Consider the following 27535-nt stretch of genomic DNA (forward strand, 5'->3'; position numbering starts at 1 on the left):
AATTCTGACCCACTGTGCCCTCTTAAGAAATTCTTAACTAGGGGTTACTGTATGTGTTTCACTGGACGGTGTCCCAGAGAGAGATAACATTCGTATCCAAAAGCCTATTGTTTTATAATGAAAGTGAAATAGTTGAAATAGCAGGATTTCTCCGACCAAATAGAGAGCAAACAAACGGTGGACAGTCAATCTCTTTATCAAAATAGTTTATTTAGAAGCTTTTTTTTTTTTTTCCTGTCACAAAAAAGCTAGACGGAGTTCCTCCTCATCTCCTGGCGTCCCGTATACAACCTCTCACACTTGTTTCAACTAAAAATGAGGGACGAATAAAACAGTTTATTACTGGAGTCGAGCTAAGAAAAAACAAAACAAATCCGTAAAATTAAAAAAAGGAGAAAAAAAAAAGCAATACTTCACATCACTGTCATTTGAGCTCTAGAGTAATACACTTCTTTTTAAAAGAAACTGGCTTGTCGTCTGCTTACTATAATTGTACACATTGGAAGGCCTGGAAAAACAATTGAATGATCGGGGGACAGAGTTCAGGGTTTGAACTGGGAATCATGGAAATCACGTCAGGTGACTTGGCCTTACAGAGGGGCCCTTGGCCATTTGTGGCCACAAATCGAATGCAAGTGGAAGCGAACACTTTGTCATCATTTGTAGAATCTTCAGTGTATCGTACATAGAGCACAGCGTTTCCATCCCCTCAACTCCCCTCCACATACATACAACTAGGAGAGGAGCGGAGAGAATAGGAGATAATAAAATAGAGTGAGAGTAAGAGAAAGACAGAGAGAGAAAGAGATAGATGGAGGGACTCAGATAAGAGAACCTGGATAGATAAACAGTATTTATTCTCCCCGTTATTAAGAAAACATCTCCTATAGTTCATGTTGGAGAGAGGGAGGGGGAGAGAGATGAATGAACAGGGGTCCCCCCCCAGCCCCACATCTGTGTGACATCCATATAAAATCTACACGTCCTCTACCGTGGGGACGCCCAAACGAAAATTTTCATCTCACACGCGGCTTCCATCACGCATCCTCACACCCTGGTGCTTTTGTTTGTTGTTTGTTTTTGCTGTTGTTTATTCGTTTATGTCCGTCCGTCCGTCCGCTCCCCCAATTCCCAAAGCTGCTAGACGCCTGCTGACGACTCGGTGACACGGTCAGCCGAAGGGTATTTGGTAGGAGGAGGGGGGGGGAGAGAGGAGGTGTGATGCTTCTCTTCTGTGTCTTGTATCTGTCGCGGCTGGCTCTACTTCCCGGGGATCTTGGCTCTCTTGCGGGCGATGGCGTCCTCCACGGCCTTCAGCTGCTTGAGCAGCTCCTCTCGGCGGCTCAGCGTGTTGCTGGGCTTCCCCGAGGCCGAACCGGAACCAGAACCTGAACCCGGCCCCGGGGGTTTGCCTGGGGGCATGGCTGGACCCTTTCCAGAAGCCTTTGGGGGTGGGGACATGGGCCGCTTCCTGTAGGGGGAGAAGAGAATGGGAACAATTAGAGAATTAAACACAGTGAGGATGAGTGACGGGAGTGCATTCTAAAGCATACAAGATGCTGTGCTTCCAAGTAAGTTACAATACACGCATGAGGAGTAATTATGCATGCTTTTCCGCATGAGTAGTAAAACTCTACTCTTGAGCGCAGAAATGGAGCAAGTACCGGTAAGTGTTTCCGTGTGTGTGTGTGTGTGTGTGTGTGTGTGTGTGTGTGTGTGTGTTATTTGTAACTAGCTAATTAACTCACAACCAACCAAACAAATTGGTGTGTATAAAATGGAAATGAGGCAAGCTTCTTCCATAGAAATGGAAATAGAAAGGTTGTCATCTGTGAGTGTGTGTGTGTGTGTGTGTACGTGTGGGTGTAGTGTAGAGTGTGCTTCGTTGCCTCTGTACATTGCTGTGCTGTTAATCAAAAGCAGTGATACGTCGCTGGACTTCTCATGTGATGCAATTAGACACCATTTACAAAACAATGACAGAGAAAGGGCGCTTTGTTTGAAGAAAGAGGATGTATGTGGTGGTGGTGGTGGGGGGGAACTGTGGTTTTGAACAGAATGTGAGAATGTTTTGTAGGAGACGTATGGTTGATTTATGAAACATGGGGTGTGTGTGTGTGTGCGTGTGTGTGGGGGTAGCAGAAGCATTAGGCGGCTGATAGAGAGATGACCTACCTGTCACCCTGTGGGGGCATTGGCCGTGGGCCCTGGCCTCTGGGACGGTCCATTCTAGGAGATAGGGGGGGTCTACCCATCATCCTCCGGTCCCGGCCTGAGAGTGCGAAAAGATAAGAATGATGGATCAAGTAGAAGAATAGGTGGAGACACAAGTACACTGACTTACAGACAGACACGCAAGGAGGGTTTTTGGTGAACATATTTATCCTATGTTTAGTCCAATGAGCATATGCACATTTCTGTGTGCCTGTGTGCGTACCAATTTAATTTGGTAACGTGGTTTTATGTGAGTGTGGGAATTAATCTGGTTGCATGGTCGTAGGCTTGCTGTGCGAGTGCAAGAGAAAGAGACAGATGGTCATCTAGCTCTCCTTACCTCTGTCAGGAGACATGGCTATCCTCTTGCTGAGGGGAGACGTTGGCCTCTCCTTATCGGCAGGGAAATACCTTTTCCTGTTGCCTCGGTCTGGGGGCTGCTGCTGCTCTCCACACACACACACACGCGCACACACACACACACACACACGCACACATACACACCGAGGGTTTAAGCCTCATTAATTCTATCTAGTCTGAAACCTAGTCAGAATAGAATGCCTGTCAGTTCCAGGGTTACTAGAGCTAAAGACAAGTTAGACTCGGAATGGCATTACAGACCAACTTAACAATGACCAAAATTGAAGAAAAAATTACATAATTTACTTGGGGTAAGGGACAATTCTGCCTAAATGTTTTTGTATCATAAAACATGACTTTTCTTTTGGTCCACTGAAAAAGTTAGATTTACCTCAAATGGGAAAAAAAACAAAAACAAACAAGGATGGCAAACAATAACATAAAATACAACATTTATGAACCAGTTAAAAGTAACAGTTGGCTTCAAACTATAAACTTTAAGTATTTTGCCTCTGACAGAAGTATCAGTCACGGGTCCTGGCATCAGAGATAGGGTGGAAGCGTGGTGGAGACGAGGGCAGAACAGGTAAATTGGGAAATACTTGGCATTTGTTTTGGCAAGGTGATTTGGCAGTTTTGCATGTGGGAGCCCTTGATTCCTTGATTGTACAGAGTTTGAAACACTTCCTGCACAAAATACCCCATGCTTTGTGCCCAATGGCTGGTATCGCTTTCAGCCATGTTGCGAAAGCCTAGCCAATTTGCATTGAATTGGCACCATTGCTAGCTAGCAGACAGTGCATCTGCTCTGAGCATCCTGGCCGCAAAAAAAAATAGTATGGCCGCAAAAAAAAAAGAGTATTGTTGTCCTATCCTTTGTGAGTATATTATTTTAAACAATTATCACCAATTATTTTGACAATAATAGCCATGTCATAAAATTAAACTTGCCATGTAATAGTAGTTTTAAGACTTTTGATTTCAAGGTACAATACGTAGGATTAAGTGGCACGTAGCAGTGAGGATGTGGATTGCAAACAGTTAACTACATCTTTCCAAGTGTGGAGGACAAGCAACAGTGGCCCGCAGGTGCCATAAAAACGCAAGGGGCAGTTTAGAGCCATGTTTTTGTCTCATTCTGGGCTACTGTAGAAACATGGCGGACTCCATAGATGAGGACCCGCTCCCTATGTAGATATGAAGAGTGCATTCTAATTTAACAAAAACACGTTTCATTATAGCCTAATTAAAACATATTTGCATTTTTGCTAATAGATCACCCTAAATCCTAAACACTGCACCTTTCAGGCATTCTAATGCCAAATAGGGCCTTATATTTAGCTTTTTAAAAGACCTGCTGGAACTCTTGAGTTCTCATTTACTCTGGGCATCTGAGGGTACCTTGTTGAGCAGCGTGAGTTTGATGTCCTTGTGCGAGCCGTATCCTCCCGGGGGCCCCATGTGTGGCGGGTGCATGGGGTGACCCCGGTTGCTGGGGCCTGAGCGGGGCATTTGACCAGCTGAGCCCGGCCTGAAGGGGGGCCCTGATGGACTCGGCCTCTTGCGCTCGTCTCTGAAGGGCTCCTCTTTCTTTGGGGGCTTTCCTAAAGAGGGACACAGGTTTAGGGGAAAAGGTGGAAGTAAGTATGTGCAAGTATGTTAATTAAACAGACACACAATCCAATCACAACATGCTCACACAACCACAAGCATTTCCAAAAGAGGTCGAAAAACACCCAACACCATCACCCCTTCGAAGTAGACAGCGTGATTCCCTTCTCTAGGAAGAATGACAGGGTCACTCTGACCACAAAAATGACCACACTTTATGACTCTGTGTTTATGTTTACACCTGTGAGTCATTCGAATATAATGGACTTGTGTGACTTCCAAGGGGAAGTAAAAAGTTCCTGTGGTAACTAACCAGCCGCCTAACGATGTGACTAACAGTGGAGCTTGTAAGGCTAGGTGGTGTGGTGAGTTGTGTGGGGGGTCAGGTGGTGTAGTGTGGTGTGGGGGTTTGCACCTCTGTCTTTGTTGGGGCGCTGGAGATCTCTGGGGGGGGCGCGGGGCTTGCGGGGATGTCCGAGGGTGGGCGAGCGCGAGCTGGCCGAGGACACAGGGCTTGCCAGATCGGCATACATGTCGTCCGAGTCGGCGCTCCGCACCGAGCTGCTGCTGGACGACGCCGAGGACTCAGAGGAGACGCTGCTCACGCTCAGAGACCTGAGAGATGGAGGTAGAGTGATCAAAGGACATGAGATTAAGATAAGACAAAAGAGAAACAAAGAAAGTATGGGAAAGCAAAGAGAGGGAAGGAATGGAGTGAGAGAGAGAGAGAGAGAGAGAGAGAGAGAGAGAGAGAGAGAGAGAGAGAGAGAGAGAGAGAGAGAGAGAGAGAGAGAGAGAGAGGAAACAGAAGCAAGAGAGCAGGAGGGGAGGATAGACAGCACACAAAAGGAGAAAAGAGCTCGGGAACATTACAGGAAAGGATAACAAGTGAAAATATGAGGGTAATGAAATGTGCACAGGTTACTGCTGTTCGACTTTGCAATCATGTATTCTATGCTAAATGCAGTTATACACACCAATTAAGGAAGGCTAGCTCTAACAAAAACATGGCTTTCAGACATAAAGGTGTCGTACCTGGATTTTCTGGGGATTTCAACCAGTCATGGCCAAATCATGTGAAGGTGAGATAAGAGAAAAAGCAAGGGAGAGAGAGAGAGAGAGAGAGAGAGAGAGAGAGAGAGAGAGAGAGAGAGAAAGTAAAAGTTCAAATGTAGTCTTTCCATTTCAAAATAAGTACACAGTAGAACTCGACAAACATCTTCACAATCTAATCTTAACTCAATACAAGTCAGTGGAAATGTGGGAAAGGGAATGTGAATCCCAGCAATTATGCTTGTGTGTGTGTGTGTGTGTGTGTGTGTGTGTGTGTGTGTGTGTGTGTGTGTGTGTGTGTGTGTGTGTGTGTGTGGGTGTGAAAGGGAGACATTATTTCTGTTTGTGTGGATATGTGTGACCAAAAGTACACTGAGGTGTAACTTGTGTGTGTGTGTGTGTGTGTCACCTAGACTTGCGTGATCCGGAGCGCGAGTGGGAGCCTGTGGAGGAGCGGGAGCGAGAGCTGGAGCCTGAGAAGCTGCTGCCAGTGCCACTCACACTACCACTCAATGTCCGCCTGAGAGTGACAGAGAGAGACGAGGGAGTGTGAGAAAAATAGAGAGAGGGGGAGTAAAGAGTCAAAGCCAGAGAAATAAGGATAGGTAAGGAAGAGAGGGAGGAAAATGATCAGACAAAATCAGAGAATACTTATAAGTGAAGAATACTTCTCAACAAATCACAGATCTTTTTTTTTGTTTTGTTTAAACAGTAGCAATATCAGTCATAACAATGAGCACAACCCAACAGAATGAGTCAAAACTAATAATAATTAAACAGAGCAACGAGTGCATTGCACAATACTAATCTCCTGAGCACCCACTCCTGTCTGTCACTAATGATATATTTCCTGCCGGAAGACAGGACTGACAGGCTGAACGAAATCAAAATAACTTTGAACTTTCAATACAAAAGACACTTTCCATTCTGCCAGAGGCAGGCTGATATGCGGTTGTGAACACACACGTATATCACATTTCTTGCATTCTGCTAATCATTTCTTAGATCTGAACCTCCAAAAATTCAAGGATTCAAGGTCAAGCCGCACCCATCAACAGAAACACTCTACATGACCTGAACTACTGCGTGATGTTTGCACATGAGTAAGTTATGAGTAAACAAGTTTGGTCCATTAGCTTATCTTGCCGCAAAGACACTATCCATTTTGCTCCCTCAATATAGCCTCCTCAACCCTGGGATCTTCAGTTTTAGGAATTTAATTATGATGTCTTGGATAGTTTATTGGATAAATAAAAAGGATGAACTGTCTGTACATGTCTATGTGTATAAACTATATCAACAATGACCAGAGATTTTAACTTGTCTTAAATGCAATGTCTTAGGCCTGATCATTGCAATCAAATGTACAGCAGTACATTTACCAGTTTAATGGGTTAATGGTGGGGTCTGCAACTCAAATTCACCTAACTGCTCCTCACAACACCATAGCTGTCCACTCTGGTGTTCCTACACAGCCTCTGTAAACAGGAAACAAAGTAGCTTGAACTGAGCCATCCATCCACTCTTTCTTCCATTACGGAAATTCTGCCATGGAAAGCACATGGGGGGGGGGGGGGGGGGGGGGGGGGGAATGGCAGACCTCTGACCTTCCCGTCTAAAAGGGGCTCTTAAAATCCACATGCACCTTTCCTCACCTAGAGGCAACAGTGCACCTGAATGGAATACAACTCCTGTCTTCCAACCCCAATGCAAACCTAGTTAAAGGGCACATTGCCATGTATTCAAACTCTCGTAACCTCCTGTAGGGCATATTGGCATGTATTCAAACTCTCGTAACCTCCTGTAGGGCATATTGGCATGTATTCAAACTCTCGTAACCTCCTGAAAACCAACCCATAGACTTGTGTCCTCTGTAGTTGACATTAGTTTCCATGCATACCCTCTTACTCTTTTGAGGTTTTATGTTAATTTGTATTGGTTCCCAGGAGGATATGGTGGCTGGAACATCCACGTGGACAAGCCTGTTTTCCCTCGTGTGGGGGACTCCAAAGTGAAAGGTCGGCCAGAGGGACGCTTGTGAGGACGTGTGGGTAGGACAGCTCGTGGGAGAGAGGACAACAGCAACCCTGTGTCTGGAGTCCAGCAGTTTCGGCTTCCACACAGGGCCTCCCATCCATGTGTGTGTTTGTGTGTGTGTGTGTGTGTGTGTGTGTGTGTCTGTGTGTGTGTGTGTGTGTGTGTGTGTGTGTGTGTGTGTGTGTGTGTGTGTGTGTGTGTGTGTGTGTGTGTCTGTGTGTGTGACTGTAGGTGGCCTTTTCAGCGCTTCCTCTTAATCTGACCACAAAATTGTGTTATGGGTTCTCCCACAGAGGCATAAACATGCGCGCACACACACATACATACACACACACACACACACACACACACACTGACACACACACACCCACAGCCTGAAAAATTAATGACCAGAGGCTGTGAAACCCCTATCTCACTAACAAACACCCACCGTAAAAGAACATAAACACACAGCTTCTTTATCGAAGTGCCACTGATGTCATGACCACCTACACTGTGTATACAAATTTTCTCAGCAGGCGGGAAAAACATGCAAAACGTATAGCTTGGCCCATTTCACTGACTGAGCAGAAACATAACTTGTCAAGTAAGGAGCACATTAATGGCCACTCACATGTGTGAGCTCAAACACACACACACACACACACACGTTTGAGCTCAAACACACACACACACACACACACACACACACACACACACTGCAGGCTCTGTACCTCCGTGGCGGATGCGGCCTATCTTTCCTGCGACCCTCCCTGGCGTTGGGGGGTGGCTTGGCGGGGTCCCTCGGGGCCGGGGGCTTAGGGACTTCGCTAGGGGGCTGGCTGGGCTGGTTGGGCTGGCCAGCTTGCTGGGTGGGGCTGGGCAGCTTTTTGGGTGGGGGTTTCTCTCTGCGAGGGGGGGGCACTGCGGCAGGCTTCTGCGGGGGGCTGTGGGTTGGAAGGCAAAAAGAGGTCAGCTGGAGGGGCAGCAATGGAGCTGTTGTGACATTCAGGCAACACACTCAAAACCTCAAACACTTCCCTGCTACCTCAGGCCAACAAACACTAAATCATGTATTATTCTCACAAATAAACCATATCTTATTTGCATGGGGTGATGCACACAAGCAAGATGACAGAGTGGTACATTCAGTATTGTCCATTCTATTTGCACACACTTGTAATGTAAATTAACATTGAAAAGGTGCAAGCACAACAATTGTTTATTCAGTTTTAGTGAACGCTGGGGATGTAGCCTACTTACAATCCTGACCAGAGCAGCCATTCTTTGAGAATATGATGGTTTTGTTGAAACCAATTGAAAATGTTTGAATGGTTGGTACTTGAATATGCATGTGTACATACATGTGTTCAGGCATATCTGTGTATGTGCGTTTATGTGTGTACCCTTTAGAGACCACAGGAGGCTGGTCTGGTTTAGCCTTGGCTGCGTTTCTCTGTGCCGCCGGGTGGGGGTGAGGGTGGGGGTGGGGGTGGGGGTGGGGGGAGGGCGAGGAGGAGAAGGATCTGGGAGAAAGAGAAAGAACAGTTGAATTGGGCTCAATACAGCTTAGAATATGTCTTGAGCACACATCTTATGTGTGTGTATGTGCACAACCATATATGTGTGTATGCATTACTATCAGTAGCAACCGCTGAGTAGTGGGTGAGCTCAAACACACACCGTGTGTTACCGTGAGCAGCTGCAGCTGAAAGAGCCTTGTTGTGAGGGGTGTGTGTGTGTTACCATGAAACACTGAAAGAGATGTGCTGTGAGGGGTGTATCTGTGTGTGTGTGTGTGTGTGTGTTTTACCGTGAGCCACTGAAAGAGCTGTGCTGTGAGGAGTGGCTGGAGTAGGAGCTGAAGGAGGAGGACCGGGATCTTGAGCGTGAGGAGCCAGAGCCTGTGTATGACGAGGAGCGGGACGACGACCTAGACACACACACACACACCTGATGTGTCATTGTTCATTGATACATCAGTATTAAATGGATCTTGAGGTATGAACAATTGAGATGAGTCGGTGTGTGTGTATGTTTGCATGGTCAATGAATACAGTGAGAATCTGGATGAATGAGCTCAAGTATTAGACCATATGTGGCCAGGGGTGCTACAGAATATCGCTGTATGTGTGTTTGTGTGTGTGTGTGAGTGTACAGGTGTGAATAACTGTGTGCACACACAGTCTTATATAATAATGCTGTGTGTACACATGTGTATGTGTACACATTTATGTGTGTACACACACGTGTTATGAAGGTGACTGCAAACCTGTGTGTGTGTGTGTGTGTGTGTGCGTGTGCGTGTGTGTGCGCACCTGGAGGAGTTGGACAGTGAAACGGAGGAGCCCGAGGGACGATGTCGCCGTCGGCCACGTGGGGGAGAGCCGGTCATGCCCGGGCGTCTGCGGGGAGACTTGGACCGGCGCCACGGGTCCTTCCATTCGTCTGGACGCTTGACCATCGGAACCATCTCCTTCTTCACCGGGGGCTCCATGGGTCGGAGACTGAGTGAGATAGAGAAAGAAAGAGTGAGTGAATGAAAGAAAACAAGAAAGGATAGCATGGAAAGAGGGGGACACAGGGGTTAAAGGAAAGAAGAGTGCAATGTGATTATACTGATTTAACATTTGAGCCATTACTATTACTACCTTATTATAGAGTGCAGCAAAGAAGCATTCAATTTGACAACACAACTGTATGGTACTGCAACATAACTACACTACAACGCTATAACGCTGAATAACACTACAAACTCATCAACTCATACAAATAGTCAGCGTATTTTCATTTCTAGAACAAACCACATCATTGATGGTGGTAAAATGATTGAAGAAAATAGTATTTGTTCCTTCTACCCATAAGTACTGCCTATGGCTTGTTTGACTGATGACAAGATGCAATTTTTCATTTAAGCCCTGGCTCCACTGACGTCTGTGTGACTTCACAGCTCAGAAGAACTTTATGCAATTGGAAATGGAAATGGAAATGGAGACCTAGTGATTAGTGACTGTGTGACTTCACAGCTCAGAAGAACTTTACGCAATTGTGGTCTTCCCGCGCCTCTTCAGCAAGAGAGACTTGTTTTTATAAGGAAACACTGTGCAAACAACACACTAGGCTACATTCCACAGTGACAGAAGTCCTTACAAGCATTCACTTAATAATTATTTGACTTCAAGAGAACAATACTGCAATTGTGAAATGTCAATCATCACCTACGTGTACTATTTATTTACCCACAGTGCTCTTCTGTGACTGTACTGGTTAGATTACAGAGACATTTCTCATGCGATTGATTGCCCTTTAAAACCTTTAAAAATAGTCGTGATGTCCTGAAGGCATGTAGTGTACGTGTGTGTGTAAATAAACACATGTTGTATCCTTACCACGTAAATTGCTTTTGTTTTGCAATGTATGGAAAACCACATTTTCAACACCACTCCTTTTTATTGTACCTTCATTGCTTTAGTTTTGCAATCTATGGAAAATCATATTTTCAATTCTACTTCTTTTTTTTTTAATTGTAGCTACATTCATGGTTGGTTTTAGGCTTTGTATGGCAGTGTGATGGAAGATGCTTTGCAATGTTACACTATTGATTGGAAAGTTTGGCTGCGGTCTGATTGTCTGTCCTATAGTTTTTTCCTAACCACTTTTGCTTGACCTTGATGGAAAATGTCATGGTCAAGGAGAGATGTGAAGTAAAATTCATAAGGACTTAGGAAAAGACAATGGTACTACACTAGGCTACTACACTAGGCTACTAACTAAGCGATTGCGGAAGTTATTGACTTGGGTCAGGTTGATCGGTTGCTTATTGGGCTGTTGTAGTTGCTGCTGCAAGGAATTGTAGTTCCTTACCATCACGCAAAAAAGTCTATCCAAACGGGGCCTCTGTCTGTGTATCATCGGAAAAGTATCATCAACCCCATTGGCCCTTCAAGAGCCCAAAAAAAACACCCCATAGTTAAGCAAGAGGGAGATACTGAGAAAGCCAGCATTCTTCAAATTCAGTTTAGGCCATAACGCAACAAATCCACCAGGACCAGACGCAAAAACTGAAGATGTACAAAACATTGAATGATTCTACTGAACTTGTTTAAAATACATACAAGCCTACGCTCTGAATTTCACTGATGCTTTATGTGGAGCCTAAAGTTGCATGTGGGGACATAGAGGACCATGGACACAGGTGGCTCTTACAGCTCTGCTTCACTTGATGTTCAACACCCAAAGCAAGTCAGACAGTCACATGATATGAGTGCAATTGAGGAAGCATTTTAATAGGAAGAAGCTAAGGATGTGGAACTGAAGCAAGGTTGTCAAGTGTAACAGTAGCCAGTGGTACAATGCTGTGCAGTGCGTCTCCCATGGCCGAGGTTGCGAGTTCCAGTCTGGTGCGGGATTGTGCTTGTCCACACAATGCAGGCTACACAAGCACACACCAGACCAGTGGAGAAAGGGTGGCTTTGGAGCAAAATCAGCCACAATTCTTCTGTTGGATTTTGGTTTGAAGACAATCACTAAAAGGAGCTTTAAAGGAGTAGTCTGCGGCTGCTGAAAAAGCAAGTTCTATGGTTGTGCAGTCATGATGTTGTGTTTAGCAGGTGTGGGCTACAGACAGCGCATGTTGCGGCGGTCACTAGCCAGTTGTGCGTTGTTGTTGGATCTATGGTTGGGGAGTTGTTATACTGGATAGGTTAAGTTGTTGAGTATGAGTCCTTGCATGTGACCGTGAGAGGATTGGCCGCTGTGGGAAGTCCCCAACCAATCGCACAGTTTAGGAATTTAACATCTTTTCCTCTGTATTACTTCAAAAATTAAGAGTCAGTGTAGACCATGTATAGCAATGTATATGCCTGCACGCTCATTAATGATACATGTTCTGCTGTCATCTATTTAAGCCATTTTTATAGCTGTATTCAGCAATACAGATCAAGTTTAAAATTCATTGACATTTTCTGGAGGGAGTTATTTACAGCCTGCATGAACTTTAACTATATGCTTAAAATTTGAGGCATTCATTCGAAACATGTGGATTCGGACCTGCAAACATGACTGTTTACAGCCTGAGGAATCGACTTAAATCAAACCTATTGGGCCCTCAGTTTTAAGATTTAAGCTACATAAATGAAGTGGACTAGGCTAATTCAAAAACTTAAATACCCCATAACAATCCATGAGCCCTGTGAGGCTCTAGATGATTTTTGCGTGGCATGACTAGGATTGGATGACTAGGGAAAACATTTTTCTCCTTTTTGCATCCATGACAAAAGGCACAGCAAACTGTTGGAGGGCCTTTGACAGTCATTTACTGTCCATCACTAAGACATCTATCTTCAAAAGGTCAACATCCTGTGAGGTACTTTCCTTGCACAGGGGGCCAGGCATCTGAGCTCTCCACTGCTTTCAGACGGACTTTCCCTCAAGTTGTTCATTAAACTATTAAATATTCGACTAATATGGAACAGTTCAACATGGAGCACTGTGTCCCTGCAGTAGTCAAACAAAAGTGACGTCAAGGCATCGTAACCTCTTTACATTCATGCGTGCAAAACACACATACATACACACACGGTGTTTGAGGATCTGGGAACTAAGTAATTGCAAGCTCAAACAGGTGAGGGAAGTGTAGCTAAAAATAGAAGGTAAGGTGACAATACTTGAATAGTTAGATGGTTTAATGTGTCCCTGTTGCTAAAAATAGGCAAGGTGCGTGAACTTCATAATGCTTCCCTTTTTACGGAAAGAGCACACCTAGATAACAAGCAATACAAAGGGGGAAAAACACACACTTTACAGCATGTGGTGGAGAGCTTATGTTGCTGGATTTTCCTCTCTTGAAATAGTGAGATGTAACACCCTACTCTTTACAGCAAGTCTTAGAAACTAAATCTGAACTTGATATGACCTGAAACTTGATATCTGGAATCAAACCCCTCTGCATCAATAGCAGGTTGCAGCCAAGTGGCTATGATACAATAATAGAGGAGATATGATAGAGCATCAAGGCAAAAAAGTTCCTCAAATTTTCCCACGAAATTCCCATGAAAATTAAAACATGCAGCAGCTTTCCACCAGGGCTGCAGTGCAGGTCTATTTGGAAGAACCTCACTCCTGGTTGTTCTATGGGACGGCATGACCAGCAGCATCTAACTTTGTGTCGTGCCTATACCAACAACTAAAAGATGAAGATTCAGAGCAAAAGACTAGACAGTCTGCGTCAAACCCTCAACGATGTATCTCTAAGAGCCAAGCCCAACCATGTTATTGGCTCTATACACAAGCATGTCATAGCAACATTACAGGCTATATACACAGGCATGTCATAGCCACATGCTATACACAGGCATGTCATAGGCACGTTATTGGCTATATACACAGGCATGTCATAGCCATAGGCTATATACACAGGTATGTCAAATCCACAGGCTACATACACAGGCATGTTAAAGCTAGAGGCTACATACACAGGCATGTTAAAGCTAGAGGCTGCATACACAGGCATGTCATAGCCACATGGTATATACACAGGCATGTCATAGCCACGTTATTGGCTACATACACAGGCATGTCATAGGTACAGGCTCTATACACAACACAAGCATGTCATAGCCACGTTATTGGCTACATGCACAGGCATGTCATAGCCACATTATTGGCTACATACACAGGCATGTCATAGCCACGTTATTGGCTACATACACAGGCATGTCATAGCCACGTGATTGGCTACATACACAGGCATGTCATAGCCACGTTATTGGCTACATACACAGGCATGTCATAGCCACGTCATTGGCTACATACACAGGCATGTCATAGGTACAGGCTATATACACACAGGCATGTCATAGACACAGGCTAGATACACATGTATGTCATAGCCATAAGAACATGTGTTTTGGGACAGCTGTGAAGTGGTGACGCACACGCACACGCACATGCCTCACTTTGGTGCCTTGGCTTGTATACAGGAGAGTGTTGAGTGATCCCGAGCTGATGCAACCCCGAGGTGTCAAGGCACAAACAAGTATGTCTACAGGAATGCACCACAGCTGGAATTTCAAGTCATAAACTTCTCAACACAATGTCTAAGAAATCAAAAGGTAAAGCCTAAGTGTGCATTCAAGGCTGAAAATGATCATTTAATAAAGAAAGATCACCAAACAAAAATGCTTACTGAGGTATAGTATTAAATGAGTACTGCTATTGATTGTGCAGTTATTTGTGAAAAATAACCACGGTTTCACAGTTATATTCATTAATTCCTATTTTCAATGATTCAGGGACCGCACGTATCCAGCACTCACTATGCAGCCTAAGTTTAGTCAGCACAATTTGTCCAAGCACTCAGCACGAAAAGTAAACTGACACACTATGGGAGTCTAGTAACATTCTGAATGCATGGAGTACATTGTATAGAGTAGGATAAGCGTTACATTCGAGAACTAACTTCAGAAATCAAAGGATTCCCAACAAAACGCTGGTCACGTGGCGCTTCATAGACACAACAGGGTTCCCCCGACACACAAAGCCTGTGGCACGCCAAAGAGCCATTCGCTGGAATTCTGTACATGCACTGAATAATTTCCTTTCCTCATGGCTAACATTGCAGCAAATTACTCTTTGGCGTGCCCCAGGCTTCTCGTGTAAAGGGAACTCTGTTGTGTCTATGAAGCGTCACGTGACCAGAAAGGATTCCCAACAAAACACTGAAGTGGTATAAAAACAATATTTTACTCTGTCCTATTTATGGATGCCATGGTTTGAATTAGATGGTGCAGTTATTTGTGAAAAATAACCACGGTTATCTTCATTAATTCCTATTTCAATGATTCAGGGACCGCACGTATCCAGCATCCTCACTTTGCAGCCTAAGTTTAGTCAGCACAATTTGCGGCAGTGTTAGCCATGAGGAAAGGAAATGATCCAGAGCATTTACATAATTCCTCCTGTCCTTTCTAGCTAAACCACTCCATTTTGGTTTCAACCAACAAAACTGTCAGCATACCAGCCTTAACCCCCCAAAGATCACAAGGAAGGGGAGACGGTGCCAAAAGGGCAAAAGAAAGCAGAGGCGTGTGACGCCATCCCCGGCAGCTTATCAGCGAGTTCTGAGAAGAAAACTACAGAACTGCGTGGAAAAGGAATTCTTAAGCAAAATATATACTACTCCGATTTCACGAAGCCAGACACAGGTAATGCCTCTCCGATTTTAATCGCTCTCTCCAAACCCTCTCTGAACCCCTCGGAGTGGCTGTTGTGTGCCTCCTAATTTTTCTAACTATACCGGGTTAAAGCAAAAAGAAATCCTGAGCCTGAGGGGGGAGGGGGTGGGGGCAAGGAATACTTTAATCCCTGCGTATGAGAGCCTTTGTGAGAGGTTCGCTCGAAGAGGGCTCGGAGCAGTATAAATGTAGACTGAAACTGAAAATGCTTTTCTTTATCTTTTTACAAACTCTGCAGACAGTGTGTGTCTTTTCACTCTTAGGAAATAATTTTTTGTGTTTCCCGTTTCCCGACCGACCCTAAAAAAAACTGCCGACCCTAGACTTTTTTTTGGGGTGGGCCGCGCTTCCCTGTCGATCTCTTTAAAAAAAAAAAAAAAAAAAAACATTTTCATTTTCTAACTGTTTTCTTACGGACTTCGGAAGATCATAGTCAGAAAATATCTCTGAACACAGCTGAAGTGTTCTCAGGAGGATTCTAAAATTAAACTTGGTGGATTGATAATTGATATAATTGAGAACCCCTGGTTAAATGTGTTTTTGGTCACATCAATTTGAAAGCTGGACAAAAGTGTTTGATTTAATTCAATTACAACTAGGCCCAATACAAAGATAAGCTGTAAGTGCAGTTTGGAGTCTGGACAGTCTTTTTTTTTCTCTCAACGCCTCAATAGGTAGATCTTGCCTTCACCAAGGCAAAGGTCAGTGATCTTGGGCCTAAAAAGTTTGGGGACCATTGCTTTAGAGGCTTAACAGAATTATGTTCTTTGTGAGCTTTGTGAATGCCTGATGGAATGGAATTAATGAGTTTGTGAAATAACTTTTGGATACTTGATCTTTTGAAAAATAATAAACCAAAAAAAACCTGGAAAACTTTACTCTGACTCTGAGCTTGTGGCCATACCCACGGATAGACGGTTACCGGGGCCTCGGTCCGTCACTATTGTTTAAAAAAATAATAATAATTAAAAAAAAAGATAATCCTACCTACCCTAATTTTTTCAGGGCTGAAACAGGAAACACAACATGTTTTTACCTAGGCCTTAGGGCTACCGAGATAACGTGTGAGTGAATGACCGGAGCAGAAGCCCAGAAGAAGACACTAAAGAATGAGGGGATGAATGAATGAATGAATTAATTAGTGAAGAAATGAGTGAGTGAGTGAGTGAGTGAATGAATGAATGAATGAATGAATGGAAAAGGTAATTGAGTGAGTGATCAAATATGTGAATGACCAGAGAAAGGACCAACACCAGACAAACCAATAAAATAATAAATGATTAAACAAATAAATAAATGAACTGATGACAGAGAAAGAACCCTGTTGCCTCAAATTTTGGGTACAAATCAAATAGTGGATGGATGTAATTAGTGACCTTCATACGTTAAACAAGAGCAACGGTCTTTGGCTGATTTTGGGTGTGGTGTATGAAACACACGCACCTGAGTGCCGCACACACACACCAACACAGACACATCCGTAGTGCGTGGGTGCAGAAGCTCACACACACACAAAACACACACACACGCCCATTAGTAGCATGTGGCTGCTGGGAGACGAGGGCACGTTAGTGATGAGGTAATATCCGCTGACTAATCTTCTGAGCTACGCACCGGAATAAAAATGATGCAACTTTCACACGATACTGGCAGAAAATTGACCCTTAGAGGTGTGTCCGCCTCACTGATGTGCTCATTTTTTCCATCCAGGCCTCCTTCAACCTGACCCTCCATGTTGATCTCTCCTAGGGTTTCCTACAGAGACCCATGTCCATTCAGATTTGCAATTCTTCATGTAAACAAAGGTGGGGATCACTTTTCTGCAGACCTTTCTGTGCCAAGCGGGGCCTTCTTTCATGTTCCGGTCACCATCTCAGCAAAATTTCCACTGTGGCAACCCCAATTTAGAATGTGTGTGTGTGTGTGTGTTCTATGCTACAATAAACAACTAACACCGATAGCCTGAGTCTGTGAAACCAGAAACCTCAGTCTCCACCAAACACGATGGACCAGACACGTTGTGGTACTGTGTGCGTGCGTGCGTGCGTGCGTGTGTGTGTGTTCCCCCTGAGAGACTAAAGAGAGGCATAAAATGTTGCCATTGTTTGTAAGGGTTTGTCTCACCTGGGCGGGATGCCCCCAGGCGACCTGGGTGCTTTGGGCTGCTTGTCCTTGTCCTCCTTCTTGTCGCGGGGCTCTCTGAGGGGCCGCTCCCGTGGGCGTTCTTTCTCATCCCGCTTCAGCCGGTCGCGCTCCCACTCCTCCTTTCGCCGCAGTCGCTCCTTCTCGCGCTCCCTCTCCCGCTCACGCTCACGCTGCCGCCTCTCGCGCTCACGTTGGTCTCGCTCACGTGGGTCTCGCTCACGTGGGTCACGGTGGCGCTCACGTGGGTCTCGCTCACGTGGGTCTCTTTCACGTGGGTCTCGCTCGCGCTCTCTCTCCTCCTGAAAACACAACAGTACACACACGTTCAGCTATAAACTAGAATCCACATTGAGGTGACTGAAGTATTACATTTCTGGACAACATTTGTTTCTGTACATCAACACTCTTAGCTGCTGTGGAACGTGTAACAGTATATGACCAGTCATACATTGAAGGTTTGTGTTTGCAAGTATATTTAGGGGGGGGGGGGGGGGGGTGTTACTAATTAGGGGTTAGAAGGGTCCTTTAAAGTATACAGAATGTATGAGTCTTTAGGAGGACACTGGGAGTTTTGGAAAAGAGTTCAGCAAGTTCAGCACCATTATGATACACTATTGGGTGAATATGAGGGAGTAATCGATCAACAAGGAACTCTACGTCAGGGTACTCACTGCGTAGTGGTATGGTAAAGGTGTCTCTGAGTACTCCACTCTGAAGTTCTCATACTGGCCTCCTCTCCAAAGGGCCTCCATCTCATAGTCATAGTACGGGTCGGCGTAAGGGTCATTTCTGTCCAGGAGCCACACACACCCACAAAGACAAAACACACACACACACACACACACACACACACACACACACACACACACGCGACAAAAAATACCCACACGCCCAGATTAAGCCCAAACATTCCAAGATCAATCATGATGCCATGGAAAAGAAGAGGTTGCACTCACCCATAGCCTAGCTCTCTGAATTCCATATCCCTAAGAACAATAACACACATCACACATTTATTTATTCATTCATTCATTCATTCATTCATAAAAATAAAAATGAATAAGAACAAAATGAGTCACCACAAGGTGTGACCAAAACCACTGAATGCAATACATTGTGTTTTGTCTCCTAATTTCCTCTACAAACACACATCTCGTCATCAACCTATAAACCAATCATTAAAAAATAGAGACACAGAGACATAGACCGGCTAAATCTAGAGCATTTCCCACAGCAGCCTACAGGATTACTGCAGTAACGAACCTCGCTGGGATCATTCAGAGTAATCTTAGTACAGACTGCATGTGCGTGTATTGAAGGCCACAGTCACAAACGTCACAGTACCTCCCTTCACACCTGTTGGCATCCTCAGGCAGCCCACTGGGACATGGCTACCTCTGATTATTTTTACATTGAACCTACATTTACTAGAATCCAACAATTCACTGCAGTTGAGTTTATCGTAGCATCTTAGAAGTGTTATGCCTCTGTACAGCGTGGCATGGAGGTCAAGACCATTGGCATGGAGGTCAAGACCATTGGCAAAGGCATGCTCCGCCATGTTGCCTTGGCAATGCCATCCTCTACGATGAGTCTAACTGAGTGCGGCCTGAGGTCTCACCCTGGCTCTCTGATCTCCCGGGTGATGCGGTAGCCGGCGCGCTCCCTGAAGAACTCGTTCTCCTTGTCGAACTCCCGCTCGTCCTCGCCAATGGTGACGTTGAAGCGCTTCTCCTCGAAGTCGGGCTCCTGCTCCTTACGGATGGTGGCCTTCTTCAGTACCTGGGGCAAACACAGAGAGAAGGGGGCTTGGGTCAATCCCACCAGCAGGAGACAAGAGAGCTTGGCTCAGCAGATAGCCTTGGATATGCTGGGATGATTGCAAGAGGGACAAAAAGAAATCTATGACACCTGATCACCTGACCCATATACGAGTCGCACTTCTAAAGCTGGTTTGAAGTTGGGTATAAGAACCCAACCGAACATGGCCATGAATTATTACAGTAACGGATTAAGCAATCTGCATTTGAGAACATTAGTTACTGGATATATAAGACAATTGTGTAAATGCAACAGCATAATGATACCAGACCAGAGACATGTATAGGTCAACACTTTGTCTAGAAAGCCACAGATGGAAATGGAGGGGAAATCCCTTTCAGACGCGTCTATTGCATTAACGGTTGAAACAAAGGATAAACAGCTGGAAAAGTACTCATCTGCACCTTTGCATTCTCTACCCTTGAACTGTAACACCCACAATGAAACGCTAAAATATGTTGGACCAATTTTTAAAAGTTACGACAGGAGAGAATTCCTTCATTCAATACCTTTATAGGCAACTAGCCAAAGTTAATTATATTTGGCTTTACATCATTACATCGACCTCTCGGGTTTGACGGTTTTGAAATTAATACAGAGTTGGCCACAGTGACGGTGAACTGACACATCTCTACGTGTCGTGAACCAAACAGGGAATATGGTCCCTCGTCGTAGACGGACACAGGAGACTAAAACTGGCCAATGGGACAGCATCTGAATATTCTCAGAATAACCGTATAACCATAATACTCATAACAAAAGCGGTTTACTGACTCAGTGCAAGTCTGATAAAAGGAAACCAGGAAGCAATCTTCCCTTATATGTTTTGGATTTTTTTCTTTCTATAAAAAATGTTAAAATGATGAAATGAAACTCTATTTAAATTTGGGGTTATACTACCATTGCTGCCCTATTCTACCTACCCTATTATAGGCCAATCATCTAGACAGACTACAGAAATGTGTGTAAAAAGCACAGCTCATCGCACATACAATTTAATGACAATTGGGAAAAATCCTCCAAAAAATGTAAAAATGAATGAAGTGTAAATAAATAAATAAATTAAGTGTATTTCAGAGAGCCCCAGTAGATGAGAGGTATACTAACCTCTTTGGCGTGTCTCAGGCCTCTCTCCCAGGCACTCTCTACTGGAGGCTCCATGGGAGGTGGGGGGGGTGGAAGCTCCTCAACAGCCGGACCTCCCTAAGTAGGAGAGAGAGAGAAAGAGAGAGAGGAAAAAGAGATAAGGAGAGCAATACATGGATTTAATTAGGATGTGCCCTTCTGAAAACACACATTCCATTGCAACACATTCCAACATATACCTACATAAACACACAACAACACAAATACCCCTCTGGACTGAACACCTGCCTAACTGTCCAAGGGGTAAATACCCACCCATGGGTTGGCAGGCATGAGAGGGTGGGGTGCCCCGGGTGGGCCCCCGTTGTGGTTGAATGGGTCTGGTTTGCTGATGAGGGAGTAGTTGCCCTTATCGTTCACTCCGGGGTGGATGAATCTGCAGTTCATACCCCAGGTGCAGTTCCCTGCAACACACACACAGACACACACACGCACAAACACACGCATACACACACATGAGCGAAAGGAGGGGAGAAAATGCATTGCTCTATTCACATGACAAGTAACTCTTACGTAGAACCAATGTAAAGAACTAAACTTCTTGCTAAATAATATTCAAGATATCAAATTTTCTTTGACATTAAGGGTCAACAAATAAACTGAACGAAAATACATGTTATACACTATACTGTTTCATGATGATCCAAAGGAAATGGGGGCATATAAGCATGGGTTTTATCGTTACTACATGCTTAAAAGATATTCAGAATATATCCTGCAAAACTCAAAAATGTAGATAGTAGAATATTACATAAGTAGTGATCATCCCTGGAAGTGACAGAAACTAATCTGCAATAGCAGACACCACAGGTTCATGTAGTTTTGATGGTAATTTTGTACCACAGACACTGGCAATGGTAAAAAAAAAAAAATCAGGAACAAGGTTTTTACAATGCTATACATCAAGGGAGAGAGAGAGAGAGAGCAAGGCTTCACATAAAGATTTGCCTGCTTCTCTGATTAGAACAGAGGAAGTCTCAATTAAAATATATTGACAGGTCACACGAGTCAGGGGAATCACCAGGCTACCATCATCAATTAATCCTATAGATGTCTAATGGCGCAGTGAATACAGGTAGTGGCACACTGACTTCAAAACTAAAAGAACAGGGACATTCCGGTATTCTTGTACTTAAAACCAATTCTGAAGATAAGAAAACGAGGAACTACACGTGTCAGAATCATAAGACATTAATTCTGATTCAAACAGTTTATATGGCCTCAGGTGACTGTTGGTCAGATGTTAGCAATACCTGGACAGACTACAGTTGAGTTTTTCCACCTTCTTTAGTTTTATCACAGCATACATATCTGTGTTCTCAGACTGAACAGTATGGCTAGTAAATCTGAAGTGGGGAATATTAACAAAATGATCGGCAGTTTTAGGAGCCCGATTAGGTTAATATTGCATACAACTACTAACAAACGGCTTTACCTTTTGCTTGATTATAGCATCCCCTAGTGGCAAAATACTACTATGCACCTTGAATGGCAAGACAACAACAACAAGTAACACAGCTGAAAAAATACTTTTTGTTGCTTTTCAAAATAGAAAAGTGGAATCGTAATATTGCTGGAAACAGACTGTGTCTTTCTAGCATGGGATATATTACTTCAGGTCTTTCAAAATTACTGATCTTTTTTTTTTATCTGCTGGAACATTACCTTGTAAATATTTTTTGCTATTATTGTGGAATTCACAACGGCACACCAGCCTCAGTTTATTGTTTCTGGAGTCAGGTGTTATCAAGTCACACAGCCTCTCCAAACATCCATTAACAATGTAAGACTCCCAACATACACTTCTGAAGAACCTACCTTTAATAAAGAACCTGCAGGTTGGGCGGGGCCGAATCTTGCGATCCATGGGATCCTTCACCTCACCCTCTTCCAGATCATCATCCTGGAGATGATATGCACACAGAGACAGATAGAGAGAGATAGACACAGACAGAGAAAGAAGAATTTCATATGGGGTATTCGTATTTAAATGGTATCTGAATCTGAACCATATTAATTTACTGCAGAATGGTTGGATTGAAACAATTAAGTAACATTTTCTAATTTTGTTTTCAACTGCCGCTGAGATGAATTCATGGACTGGCTGATTCTAGCATAGTGTTGCACATAAGTGTGAAATAAGTCCGTCATGTGCATTTTTTGGTAAAGCACCAAAAAGTCATATCATCACGTAATGGCACATTCAAGACCACTAGGAATTCAGAACGAACTTCCCAGCTACGACTTTAATGCATTTGAACCAAAATGTGGTGATGACTCATCCATGGATTTTCCTTCTATCTGCTGGCTATCAGGCTTTCTTGTTCATTTTGACACACAGTCCTTCATAGAGGATATCGCACATTTAAAAAGGTTTTCGACATTTGATATAGGCAAGGTCTCTTAAGTTTGTCACAACATCGATAACAATAACAAAATGATTTAATGATACGCCTCAATGAAGCCAGGGATTTTTTTTGTCAGAGTTTCTGAATCAGAGCTACTTCAAGCAATGTTCTAATGCAAATGTTACGAATTGGAAATATGAGTTCAAGGCGGTATTGAACACTGCATTATAGGTGACGCTAGACACTATGTCAAGCCTCTGGTTCTGCACCACCAGATTGCTATGGAAATGGACACACTGGGGCGCCATTATGCCGCATCTGTTTGTTTTAATATAAACAAGCAAAGGCATCATAAAGAGAGGTCTTAACGTGATCATTGAAGGATCCCAGTGTCAAGACAGCGACAAGACAGAGTGACAGTGCATTAGTCACTGATAGAATTAACTGTAAAACACTGTTCAGGAACTGTGAGCAGGAACATGGCTTTTCTGTGTTTCTGCGTGTCACCTAGATTATTAAGTTCCACTTAGTCTGTAAGCTACATGCGTAAAAGAAGGCCCTTTTTTATTCAGCATCAGTGTAGTAACCCAGAGCAACACAGCATGAACACACCTAGGTACTCACACCTCAGATGAATAATCCAATGTACGGCCATTCCAGTCTGATATGCATAGGGCAGACATGGCACTGAACTACAAGGACAGACCTCCGCCGAAGGCCAAAAGTCCACTCTTAACAACAAATGCCCTCTCTTCCAATGCTAAAGAAAAATGGTAAAAACAAAGAATTTTGCTTGGATCCAACCCCTGATCTGGATTCTCTCCAAAATTGAATGGGTTCTTCTTTGGCCCGTGTTTCATAAAAACTGTCCGGGTCGTTTTGAAAACATAACCTCCTTGGCAGGGGTGACGAGCAATACCCCATCTGATCTGTGCTCTTAGTCCTCCATACCAATATTGAGCCTTGTACTATTTCGTTGACTGGTGAATTCCAGCACTTTTCCTTTGTTACAAGATGATGCAATATACTACCATAATCCTTATTGCCCGACTAGCAAACAGAGCACACTGGGCTCATCGGGAGGAGAGGCTTCACCAGCCAGGGTGCCAGGGACACACCAAACCAACATCAAAGAACTAGCGGCGATAAAGGCAGACTGTTGCGCTGAACAAAAATGTTGCACTTAAACACACCGCAGAGTCTACAGCCAACCACCAACTTAAATGTATGCTGAGAGGAAATAACTCTCCATACCTAACCTTAAACGAAGCAGCATTTGCTTACCATTTTCACACCTCTTGACAATATGTCTGATAAGAAGTAGCAAATGGCACTGGTGTTGTCAGCTCTTGGTTCATTAGGTTGTGGAAAAATATAAGTAAGAGGCCACGGTCATGCAATCATGGAGATAAATTAAACCTCCACACCACACCACTAAAACCAGGGCCACAGAGGCTCACTGATGGCAGTTCAGGTGAAAAGACATTTAAAGTATGAGGAAAATAATATGTTTTTGGAAAATGTAAGCATTTAAAGTATGAGGAAAATAATATGTTTTTGGAAAATGTAAGCATGTAAATCTATTGTAGAAGACACCCAAAATAAAATGATTAATACTGAAAATTAGCATGAAAGGTCCTCTTTAGGCACCTTATAGAGTAAGGATGAACACCAAGACACAAATGTACTGAATATTACAAAAGTAATTAAAATGGCAAACATACAGGCTAGGACACATCTCAGGACACATTCATACGATTCATAAGAAAGCAAGCCTGGAATTTAAGTTGATTAAGATCTTGTTAATAAGACCTCAGATTTCTTAGAGTAAAAAGTGAAACAGATTTTGAAACTTGCTTCACTGGAATTCTATTAGCCAACTGACCATTTGAAGCCCAATCAAACATGGACTTTGGGTTCTTACTGGTGGTCTGATTGGCCCTAGTCTTCACAGTAAACAACCTCAACAGCAGCATTGGCTATTCCATCGACCAGTATGACAACGAATACTTGACAGGTGAGCTGACCAATCAGTTTGCAGTTCTGAGTATAATCAAAACACACCATTATTCACAGCCCAGTAAGACCAAATGCAAATACATACTGATGTTGTTTATGCAGCTGCACAAATAAAAACAAAACATAACTATAATTGCGTAAGGTGCTGCTATTTCCATTACACAGTTCAGCTTTAAATATATATCCAGTCTGAATACGGACATGGTCACAGTTTTTTCATAGGATATTTTGCCCCTACCTTAGCATATATAGAGGTACATTTGATGCTTAGTACATCCATGTGATTCATATCAAAGTGCTCTCAGGTGGGGAGCCTAAGGCAAAGGGAAACATGACCCACACTTTCACATAGTGTGGGCTGAGAGCACCTTGATTTTACCCTCTTTGGAACTTTGTAGTGATTGAATAAGGTATGCAATTAATGTCCTCTTTTGTCATACAAGCCATGACAGCTCAGTAACATCAACTGTACCTGCAGTAATAAAAAGTGTTAGTCAATAAACACAACTAGGGCTGCCAACTCACATCTATCTCCCCCTCATCGATCTCTCCATCATCCTCATCCTTCTTCTTGTCTCGGAGGGATTCTCTCCTTCCTCGCTCTGGACCCCTGGATTCGTCTTGCTTTCTGGGCTGGGCGTCCTTGTCAGACGGGGGTGGCAGGATGGGGATCCGCTCCTTCCTCTGCTTGATCCCCTCATTGCCCTCCTTCTCCTTCTCCTGGTCTTGGGGGAGTGGGGGCATGCTGGGTTCCTCTGGCACCTCCTCGTCATAGTCCAGCTCATGCTCATCCAGCTCGCGAGAAACTGACGACTCATCCTTCATGTCGCTCACCACCACCACGCCTCTCCGGCGCTGAGCTTCCATCATCCTCATCTCCTCCTCCTCGTCGTCGTCCTCCTCTTCCTCGTCCACCACTGCCGTGACAGGACCACCAGGTCTTTCTTCCTCATCCTCATCTTCCTCCTCTTCAGGTGGGCTGAGGGGCCTGTGCTGCTCTGGCTCAAAGTCAGGCGACTCAGGACTGATTCTCTCCTCTAGCTCATGATCTTGCTCATCTTCTTCCTCCTCCTCTTCATTGGCCGATTGTCGGACATTAATGCTGGCTCCCATAATGGCACCAAAGTGTCCAGGCAGGTCAGTGGCACCCCTCTTATGCCCATGGTCTCTTCGATCCATTACATCTTCCTCTTGGTCAGAGACTATCTCCTGCCCTCCACCACCTCCTTCTCCTCCTCCTGTTTCTCTGAGACCTTCATCCTCCTCCTCGTCTTCCAGTTCTGAGTCTCTGCCGACTTGTTCCTCCTCCTGGCCCTCGTCATCCTCGTCATTTAGAAGCTCGCTGTCTGAGATGACCTGGTCCACCTCAGTCGGTGAATCCAACAACTCACTATCAGAGATGCCCTTCTCCTCCTCCTCTTCTGGTGACTGTGGGGATTGAGTAGGGCTCTCCGGGGTATCCATCTGTGCTTATTCTGAAAAGTTATCAGAAGAGAAACGTCACAATTCTGTCAAGTTTTCTACCCATCATTGCCTTACTTAGACTTTGGGTCCCTTCTATGCCTTCTTAAGTCAACGTGTGCTGTTCAAAAATTATGAATGGTTAATCTTAATGTTTCAAATGAAGAAAGATAGATTAAGTTACACTGCAATGAAATCCAAATAATCCACAGTGCTATCTTATCTCCAACGTCTTACCTTACAAAGTAACGTCTAAGTTAGTCGAGCATATATGCGGGGTAAAATGCTAGCAACGTTTGTGCTTCCTAAACCAATCCTTAACAACATAACCAACCCAATGTTACACTAGAAGCTATCAAGCAAACCTCGCCACGGTCGACACAAGTAGCGAGCTAACTTATAACATTTACGCCTTTTGACAGAGGTCTCTTGGCTATGGGCTTGATATAAAATAGCTAGAACTGGCTAGCTAGCGAACTATGCCAACCATGTACAAATTCAACCGATGTGTGAGGTCTGTTTTTCGCCAACCAAATAAAAACCAAATATAAAACCGGATATCCAATGCGCAACTAACAAGTTATTGAGCCAGTGAGCGGTACCCAGTGAGTTGGGTTTCGTTGTGGCAGCTAGCAAGCTAACAGTGGCTAATGATAAATATCGTTGGCAAACTAGCTAGCCAACCATACACCTAGCTAGCTAACTTCGCAAGCTAGCAACACAAGGCCCAAAAATGAGCACCGCAGACTGCAAAAACAAGTGTGACTATTGGTCACGCTCGCAATGTGAAAACAATCGTAAAAACGACCTTCCATTTCGTAAAAACGTTGGGATATAGCATTAGATCCTTAAATGCCACTTTGAAATAACCTACGAAGCATGGTTGTTCGATCTTCATTAACAATGCAACCCTCCTCTTTTCACCAAGCTCAAAAGTACGCGTAAATATAACATTTATTCACCTTTCCAACCTGAACGACTTGGGAGACAGGGTCTCGGTGTTAAGAACTACCCAGTCTCACTCTTTCTGTGTCTGACAACGATCTATATATATCCGATTTTCTGTTATTTTCTTTACCGGAGAAAATTGTAAACCCTGCACGACAA

The 27535-nt window shown here is 44.0% G+C and overlaps 1 protein-coding gene across 1 annotated transcript; it reads right to left on the bottom strand.

Moving 5' to 3' along the window:
• Positions 1-180: 180 nt before the first annotated feature.
• zc3h18 (zinc finger CCCH-type containing 18) lies at positions 181-27535 on the bottom strand. The gene is made up of 19 exons (XM_080842678.1): positions 27391-27535; positions 25493-26442; positions 22419-22503; positions 20856-21004; positions 20562-20657; positions 19255-19415; positions 18590-18619; positions 18305-18422; positions 17613-17932; positions 9573-9761; positions 9068-9187; positions 8661-8780; positions 7989-8201; positions 5648-5758; positions 4601-4800; positions 3976-4178; positions 2555-2657; positions 2176-2272; positions 181-1471 (listed from the first exon to the last, which is right to left on the bottom strand). Exons 2-19 carry the CDS (start codon positions 26429-26431, stop codon positions 1261-1263), a joined length of 3465 nt encoding a protein of 1154 aa, XP_080698804.1. The 5' UTR covers positions 26432-26442; positions 27391-27535; the 3' UTR covers positions 181-1260.

The sequence above is a fragment of the Sprattus sprattus genome (assembly GCF_963457725.1).
Source record: "Sprattus sprattus genome assembly, chromosome: 7".
Taxonomy (NCBI): domain Eukaryota; kingdom Metazoa; phylum Chordata; class Actinopteri; order Clupeiformes; family Clupeidae; genus Sprattus; species Sprattus sprattus.